Source organism: Carica papaya, chromosome 6 (assembly GCF_054855325.1).
Source record: "Carica papaya isolate Zhongbai chromosome 6, ASM5485532v1, whole genome shotgun sequence".
Lineage (NCBI taxonomy): Eukaryota > Viridiplantae > Streptophyta > Magnoliopsida > Brassicales > Caricaceae > Carica > Carica papaya.
This window is the reverse complement of record NC_142314.1, coordinates 6,419,839-6,429,233: the sequence shown is the minus strand read 5'-3', so window position 1 is coordinate 6,429,233 and position 9,395 is coordinate 6,419,839. Positions and strand designations below refer to the sequence as shown.

The following is a 9,395-nucleotide window of genomic DNA, read 5'->3' as shown; positions in this document are numbered from 1 at the left end:
CAAAAAATTTACTTTTTTAAATATATATATTTAAATTAAAAAGCTTAGCCAATCCCTTGCAATAAAGAATCGGCACGACGTCGTTGTAATCTCCGTGGCAAACCAACGCAAAGCATTTCCATTGCGTGACCGATCGAATATGCCACCCGGTACAAGTTTCGCGGTTCTTGGGTCGCACGTGGCAAACCCGACACGTGTCATAAGTTTGTTATAACCACGTACCTTCTTATTCCTCTCCCTGCTCTGCAGCAATAACTGAAACCTCCATTTCTTCCTCTCCATGCCAACATTTTCTTGTTCTTGTTCTTGTTCTTGTTCTTGTACGATACCTGTCTGTTGATACACCCAGCTGTATAATGACGAGGCTGGAGCGCATGATTGTGTATGGGGCGACACAGGGTTACAGTGTGAACACGTGGTGGGATGATATCGATGAATCGGAGAAATGGCAGCAAGGCATATACTATTCCTTGGCTGCAACTTATGGCCTCGTCTCCTTTGTTGCATTGGTAAATAAATATGTATATATATACATATATACACATCTATGCATTGTTTCTTTTATGTAATCTTGTCTTGCATCAGTGGCGTATTAATCAGCGAGGACGGCAAATGTGTTTTAACATTATTTGTGAGAAAAAGTTGGGATGGGTTTTTAGATTTTTGTTCTGGAAACAGGTTTAAATTCAATATATGTTGGCATAACGTCATGGATAGGTCGCTTTTAGCGTCTCTTCTGAAACTTTCTTGAATGGGCTCTCTTTTTAGTAACCTATTTTAATAAATGAAGCCAATCTGCCTTGTGTAATCTTGTCTTGCTTCTAGTTGTGGTAATGAAATAAATCTTGGGTTCCCTTTGGTTGGTGGTTAGCTAGAGTGATTGGCCTCTATTCTTTGTACAGTCTGAGTCGGTTGTCCCAAGTATCTGACCTCATATGATTGCTATTGCTTCCTTTGATTTGGTTTCTTGTTTCTATTTGATTGCTCCTTCATTTTGCATAGGCTCGAATGGACAATCTTCGACAGTTTTTCCTCTTATTGTTCTTAGCTTGATATTTGCTTCCAAGAATGCGGCTAAGTTTGCTATGTCAAGATTTCTTTAAATGAACTATATCAAGATTTATAATATTCTTCTTGATGCCCAGACATTTGTACTTTAGCACATAACTGGTGTTAAGAGAAATCTCAAGGGATTCTTTTTGTTAGTTTCTGCTGGAATAGTAACTCCTAGTAGTTTCCACCTTCTAAGACTTTCCTCTGATTGGTATCTTATTTTAAAACTTAGTTGCTATCTTGGTATCTTATTTTTAATTCTAAGTTCTATTAAGCCATCTATTAGGTTCATTATTTGGATCGTAAACAATAGTTTGGAATTTAAATCTTTTTGGTTCTTGTTCTTTTCCCGCTGAAGAGAGATCTAGGATTCAAATCTTTTTATAGCTACAACAAGAATATCATGCTATAAATTTCTAATAACTCACTTAATGTATTACAAGTTCTCACAGAAGATAATCAATATTTAAAAAAAAAGAAAAAAAAGAAAAAGAGTGTTTCTAATCAATTGGAACACCCACATCTTCCATTTTACCCATAACTAATCTCAATTTGAAGGAAGTTTATTAGGATATAAACTTTTCACTCTCCTTTCGCTACCTTTTCCCTATTAACATCTTTAGAATCATACTCTGCCAACTTGCCCCCATTTTTCTTAATTTTGGTCCCCAATTTTAGAGATCCAGATCGAGAACCAAATGAACCCAAGCGGACCCTTATAATAAGCAAGATCGAAAAATTTTATACATACGTCACAGGGGGCTTGAGCAGCCCCGATAACTATGTGTTTGGCCACATTTCTTCAAATCCAGGCTGGCTGAGGTGTTTATTTGCCTGTGGGTGAGAAAAAGGACAGCCAGGAACTTCTCTTCTAGTGGTAGAAGATGCTGTTTAGTAAGAATCAGCAAATGTTAATAAATCTAGCCAAACACATAGAAGTTGTCATATCTGTTGGTTGGCATAATTGCAGTCCAACTGAAAAATAGTCTTGAAACCCACTTAAAGGAATTTCAATCTCTTGATTTATAGTGAGAGGACTCTTGGTGCTAATTATTCAAATTAATGACTTTTTCCATCGAACTTATCTACCTTGATTCCATTGTTTCTTCTAACTGGTTACTTCATGCAGGAGGCCCATAGCTTACATTGCATAGATGCATAAAACCATCACATGAAATCGTTGGCCTATCTCTCACTGATTTCAATTGAGCATCTTGAAAATTGTAGGATGCCAGCTCAACCTTTTCTTCTTCAGGTGTGTGTTGGTGTCAGAGAAAAAAATGCTCTCTCTCATTAATCCAACCCAATTGATCTAACTTCTCCATTATGCTTGGGGATATCCAACATAGAGCATTCTGGGAAAACGAGAATGCTTCATGTGCTTCTGAAGGAAATTAAAATTTCCTATGCTGTTTAGTGTAAAATTTCCCAAGCGATTGTTCTCCCTAATTGGTTCTGCATCAGCTTCTGCTACTGGACCTCTTTTGCATCACCTGCCTCTTTAAATGTTGCCTTGACTGGAATTGCCTTTGCCTGCTGAGACATCCAATTAATAGATCCTTTGATTATTCACCTAGAGTACAAGCAAATTCTTGCCATTGTGCTGCAAACACTGCCTTGTCTTGCTCCTGCTCAAGACATGGTCTTATGCTGCAAGCACTGCCTTGTCTTCCTCATGCTCAAAACACAGGCTTGTATCCTATCCTCGTGATAGGTTTGAGGAAAGATTCAACCAGATGCCTCTGATATCAAATCATTAAGATCTCTATTTTGGGATCTTGTTACAGGCCTGTTACCACTGGAATCCATAAGAAGAGAAGAATGGTGTTATAGACTCTTTTTGTGGTCATTCTTATTGCAGAAAAGGCAAATAAGGAGCTGATATGGTTTAGGTTTATTCTATTTTGGAAACCTATTTATTAGTTAGGAAAGCTTATCCCTTATTTAGAAATTAATTTTTATTATATGGTTAAGGTTAATTCTATTCTAGAAACATATCTCTTAGTTAGGAAAATTTATCTCTTATTTAGGAATTTAATTTTTATTTTGTAGATTTATCTCTTAATTAGGAATGTTCTTTATTTTTGCTATGAGAAATCTAAATAAAAAAAGTTTCCTATAATGTAATGCATCTAATTCTATTTAAATGACTCTATATTTAATAAAGAGGTAAGCAGAATAATAATTACAATATAGAGATTTGAGCTCTTTCTAACGAGGTCCAAGGTGTCAAGCTTCCTTTGATGAGTTTGGAAATAATTCACAATAGGTCGCTCAAGGAATCATAGCAAGAGAAAAAAGCAAGATCCAGAATCAGATTATCCGGTGAACCGCTCGGTGACAAGATCCTGGTCTTAAGAACATAACAAATGGTTTCTAGATCTTTATCAATTAGCACCTATTTTCATTGAGAGCTATGGGCCCATTTGGAGTGAACTCTGTGATCTCTTTGAGTAAGAAAAGTATTCCAACACTCTTCAAAACTAATTCTCTGGATAAAATCTTATTCAAAATGAAGTAGCCTTTTAAGGCTTACAACAGGAGGCACATAGCTGCATTCCAAACTTAAAGCTGACACATAACTGACAGTAAGCCGCCAAATAAAAGGCTAAAGTGCACACAAACAAAATGACGTATATAAATTGATATTGTTGATGTTAACATATTAATAACAGATTATGGAAATTCCTATTAGCTTAAACTTTTAGGATAATTGGCTCAATCAAATTAGATGAGATGTTATCAGACTTTGAACGTTAGGAACCTTGTCCACCTGCTATTGGTTGTTGACTCATTTTTTTGCCTACTTTTGGACCTCAAAGATTGTGCAAAGCCCGTCAATCTCCATTTTTTTTTGCACTTTGCTTCAGGGCTTCTGTGTATTCCTCCTTCTTTGAGTTTAACTTCATTTATTAAGCTTAAAACTTCACCTGCATGTGAGGGGGTCTGTTAACATATAAATAATAGATTGTGCATATTCCTGTCAGCTTAAGTTTATGGTATAATTGGTTCAGTATATTATTTAAGATTTAAATCTAAAATAAACCTAAGGATAAATAGATCAGATTAGGACAGATTCAGGAAGTTGCTGACTAATTTGCTGACCAGGATCATAACAGATTTTGGTTCTTGTTGAATAACAATTGATTTAGTGGTCAACAATTCCAAAGATTAAGTTAGTAGGAAATGGTCTTTATTATATATATTTTAGCAAGTCTCTTCACTTGCAAGCAAGATATTGAGTTCGACATTGCAAAATAAGAACCCAAATTAATGCAAGTCATAGACAGAAGACAAGCTTGGCATGAATGCCAAATTATGTAAAAAAATGGATGAATAGAGAGGAGAGAGAGAGAGAGAGAGAGAGAGAGAGAGAGAGACAGAGACAGAGACAGACATACATACATACATACAGAGAGGTTTCCACCATTGCAATCGATGATGAAGTTCTCAATCATATTATTGGATAACTGATCAGGTGACTAATTTTCCCTTTTTTCCAATGAGTATGCCACCTTATCCCATTGCACTATTTGTACAAGATAGTGATTGGCTTTGACATTGTACAAAATTGCTGATTCATGGTTGGTATTTTGTATATTGTTAGCTAACACAACTTTTAGTTTGAGGATACATTATGGTGTAATAAATATGTTTATCATTATCCTGCATGATAAACATAGAATGCAACAATTTTTGATGTTTAGAGTGCTTTTGATTATCAGATACAACTCTTCCGCATTCAGATGAGAGTACCGGAATTTGGATGGACTACACAAAAGGTCTTCCACTTGATGAATTTTCTTGTCAATGGATGTAAGGATTGTGTAGAATTTGTCATGGATCCTCCTGTATCTGCTATATAAAATTGCTGAAGACTTTGATTGTTTCTGACAGTGAGGGCTGTTCTCTTTGGTCTCTACCAGAGTGTTTTTCTTCTCAGGTCAAAGGTTTGATATTCACAACATCAGTCACTTCTTTCCTTTTGCTGAGACACAATCTTGTAACCTGAACTTCAGTTTATCTGATTTTTCAATTGAAAGAATATTTAATATATGGTTGTTTGCTTTTTCTTTTTCTATTGGATTCGGGCACAACATCCTGAATACAAACACATGACCTTGGCTGCATACCTAAACAGCAAGAAAGTCATAAATAATTTTGTTGGTTTGAGAGAATAAGAGCGTGATATATATGTGCAAATAAGTGATGTTTATTTTAACTGTCCAGATTGTGGAAATAGCATGTCTGCCTTGGAAAAATTCAATATCCTTAAAAGAAGCTTCTATATTGGCAAAAATGTTTTTGGGAAATCAGAAATTATTTAAAAATTATGTTAAATATAGTAGTGAAGCTGACTGATTGCATCTATTCTTTTAAAGTGAATTTATTAATTGTTAATTTTTAATTTAATTGGCTGAAATTTACATACTTCCAGAGGGAATATGTGTCTTCTGTATGATAAACACAAGGTGGACTAATAGCTCCCTTCTTAAGTTCGTATATTTCCTTTCCTCATAGTTCATGCAAATTGTGGCTTTAGGTAGGGGGTATTAGAGCAGTCAAATACTGAAGTGCTTGAAGAGAAGCACAAATAGCCACAAAGTGGCATTTGCAGAAGCAAGGCAACCAAAAAGCTCTCTATCAGTTATTTTGCCAGATGCAAACTATCGTACTTTAGTTTATGTCATCATTTCATGTTTTTGACTTTAATGGAATTTTCATATCAACATTTCATGTTTTCCATTATCAATCCCTTCTCAGTTTCTGTTTTGTCATCATTTTCTTGTCAGTTGCTTGTCTTAAAATATTATTCTTGTACAGGCACTCGAAATGGTGCTTTTGGATCTTCCTAGTCTTCTATTTTTCTCCACATATACCCTACTTGTCTTGTTCTGGGCTGAGATATACCACCAGGTATTTTTCTTTCTTTTTGTGTTAAAATACCACCAGGTACACTGATTAAATTTTGTATAAGACACTATTGTAAACTGAGTGTTTATGGATACTGACCATGATTGTTTTAGGCAAGAAGCCTTCCAATTAATAAACTTCGGCCCACATATTACATCATCAATGGAGTTGTATACATTATCCAGGTAAGAGAAAAAAAGAAGTTTTATGATCCAATTTTGGTCCCAACCTGGCCCCAACAAAAGATAGAACTGTCTCATGGTAATTACAGCTTCTAGTTGTTTGGTTTATCATCCCATGGCACAGGTATGCATCTGGATTTCTGTGGCATTAAGCCGAAGCCCTGTTGCAGTGGAGCTTGCAAAAATCTTCCTTTCAAGTAAATACTACTGACTCCTTTTCGAACCTTTCCTGCTTGTAGATTTTCAGTTTTTGCTCCTAATTAGTTTCCATCTACAACATTAAATTATGATTCAAACTGAAGTTATTTACACTAATTCAAACTAAACGTAATTCACAATGATGTAATGTCTGGTCATGTTTGATGATGTGCTGAATTTTCTTTTTATTTAAAAAAAAAAGTGCTGAATTTTCTTGGGAAAGTACTTATGTGGATAAATAAACTATTGATAAAAAATTTCTATTTGATTTTTTTCTGCAGTCATTTCACTCTGTGCTGCTGTGGCATTCTTGATATATGGTGGGAGGTAACTGCTGAGGTTAACAAAAAGGCAGTTTTCAGATTCCTCCATTATATGCTCATGTAAATCACTTCTGCCTATAGGTTGTTTGTCATGCTGAGGTGCTTCCCAATTGAATCTAGAGGTCGTCAAAAGAAGTTATATGAGGTAATCCATGGTGCCACTTTGAGCTGTATTAGTGCTTGGTGTACATAATTAAAGTATGTAGTTTCTAACTTCTATCTACTTCTAGTAAGCTAACACGCCTCTTCACTTTAAGAGGATAATAAGTTTATCACATAAGCACAAATAAAAAGGTGCAAGTCAGACACAGATTAATAGATTTTACATAAAAGATCTAATTGTGGGCAAAAGATGGGTGAATATAACACAAGGAGCTGCAGTTTACAACGTTTGCATATAAATCCCTTTTTCTATTATACTGTGGCTGACTGAATTGTAATTACTTAACTGGTCGATTTAGGAGAATTTGTAATCCTGATTCAGGGCTAGAAGGACATGAATCATAAATACAGCATTGCATGTAATGACTAACTTCATTTTTAAGATCATAGTACCCTTAGTCACCTAATAAATTGACCAATTTTCTGTTATTTTGAGTTTGAATATGTGATAGAAAAAAATTAACAGTTACGATATAGCTAGATATTTGGAAATTTTTCAATAAATTGAAAAAAGTTTTAATTCTTTGAAATTTTGCATAAAAATATAAAATAAAATCAAGAATTAAAAAGTTTTTAGAATAATTTAAATGAAATTTTATAATTTTATGGAATTAAATAATATAAAATAAAATTAAAATATAATATATATAAGTTTATTGACTAAAATGATTAAGTGAAATTCTATCAATTTATTATGTAATAATATATACATCTAGTTATATATACATCATATATATACATCTAGTTGTCCAAGTTATTTATAACTTATTATAGTTTTACTACTATCAAACCAAATATTGTAATAAGTTATTACTAGTTGCAAACCAATATTGTAGTTTAATCATGATTCAATTACAATAATATGTCATTCATGCTGGATTATATTCTTCTCCTATTCATTCGGTTAATAAATGTGCAGTTTTATGTTCACGCGGATATATTCATCTAGTTGTCCAAGTTATTTTTAACTTTCCTAGTTTTATTTAAACTTTTAATGCTATCAAACCAAGTTTTGTAATGAATTATTACTAATTGCAAACTAAATATTGTAGTTTAATCGCAATTACAATATTATTTCATTCATGGTGGATAACTATTATATTCTAGTTCTATTCATTCAGCGAATAAATGTGCAGTTAATACTTTCTATTGGCAAATGATGTTGGAGTTTGACATCATGTTTCTTTTTATGTTGCTCTTCCAATGGGATTTTTTTTCTTCAATTGGTCATAAGTTGCATAATTAATGTTATACATATTTATATTATAATTCATTTATATCATTTACTTTCATTAGGGGGTTGCAAATGGAATATAAGAAAATAGCAAAAAATTTGTGATTAAAAAGATCGCGATTCCCAACTTATCTATCTGCCTGACAGGTTGGCTGTGTTACGGGAATATGCTGTTCTTGTTTCTTGATAAGATGCTTTGTGGTGAGTGCTACTTGATCAAACCTCTAGTAATTACCTAAGGTTCTTGCATCTCTAACAAATATCTATTTAAGTTAGCATCACTTCCTTTGTATCTTTGACCATCATTGTATCTTTTCTGCCTTATATTTTAGGTTACCCTTTCTGCCTTTAACAAGAATGCAGACCCTGATGTGCTAAATCATCCACTCCTCAATCTAATCTATTACACGGCAAGTTCTTGCTTCTCGATATTAGATTGTGTGTTACTATCCAATGTTCTATTTAGGTATAACACTGCTTATGATTGAATTTTTTACTCACATGTGGTGTTTGGGACCATTTTGTGAGGGGTTGTCGATGGATATGTTCAGGTCAGGCTTAAGTCGACTAGTTAAAGATTTTAGGTCATTCGGGTTATTAGGTTATGCAACATCAAGTTTGTTTGAAGTTTGGAATTTAACCATAATTATATTTAAGTTTAACCATAATTATATTTAAGCCTTTTAGCTATACTTGGATTTTTCTTTTCTGGGTCATTTCAGATAGTAAATCATTTAAGTATCCACTTTCTTTCTTAACATCAAGTATCTGACTTATCAGATATTTCAGCTGTCTATAAAATTGAGTAGCTTGGTTTTATGTCTGGTTTATTCAGGTCATAGGGAGGTTTTGGTTTTGGGTCAGTCATCAGGTTTTATTAGTTTAAGCCAGTTCTGGCCCTCTCTGCCTGCATGATAGGAATTTCAAGTCCTTCGAGTATTTAAATTTCCAAAGAGAATGTTCTATCCAGTTAAACAATTCATGTGAGAAAACTTTTGGTTGTTTATATCCTGACTGTTGAGCAGACGGTAGAGATTGTTCCGTCCGCATTGGTTCTATTCATCCTGCGAAAGCTGCCACCTAAGCGCATATCTGAACAGTATCACCCTATCAGATGATGACGATAGATAGATGCTCTCTGCCTCTTTTTATCTCTTTCTAGACTGAAGACTCACTTGTGGATTTGGAAGATCATATGAATGTGCTTTGATCAGTTGCCTGGTTCTGTCAAAAGGATTTCTATGACTCACCCAGTTGTGTATTTCTTGTTTGAATCCTTGTCAACTAGAATTGTTATTGTGACAAATCTTCAACTTCTGCCTGCCAGCA

General features: G+C 34.1%; 1 protein-coding gene across 1 annotated transcript; it reads left to right on the top strand.

Annotated features, from left to right (window-relative positions):
• The first annotated feature begins 227 nt into the window (after nucleotides 1–227).
• On the top strand, nucleotides 228–9,395 carry LOC110816209 (tobamovirus multiplication protein 1-like). Its single transcript, XM_022044290.2, has 11 exons — nucleotides 228–509; nucleotides 4,779–4,869; nucleotides 4,951–5,003; nucleotides 5,878–5,970; nucleotides 6,081–6,152; nucleotides 6,274–6,346; nucleotides 6,629–6,674; nucleotides 6,752–6,815; nucleotides 8,214–8,267; nucleotides 8,399–8,476; nucleotides 9,092–9,395. The coding sequence occupies exons 1-11, from the start codon at nucleotides 357–359 to the stop codon at nucleotides 9,182–9,184; spliced, it is 870 nt and encodes a 289-aa protein (XP_021899982.1). The 5' UTR covers nucleotides 228–356; the 3' UTR covers nucleotides 9,185–9,395.

Coding starts and splice junctions, on each gene's coding strand:
- LOC110816209 (XM_022044290.2), top strand. CDS start 357: ATGACGAGGCTGGAGCGCATGATTGTGTATGGGGCGACACAGGGTTAC. Junction 6,153..6,273: donor GAGTTGTATACATTATCCAG/GTAAGAGAAAAA, acceptor CCCATGGCACAG/GTATGCATCTGGATTTCTGT. Junction 6,816..8,213: donor GTCAAAAGAAGTTATATGAG/GTAATCCATGGT, acceptor TCTGCCTGACAG/GTTGGCTGTGTTACGGGAAT.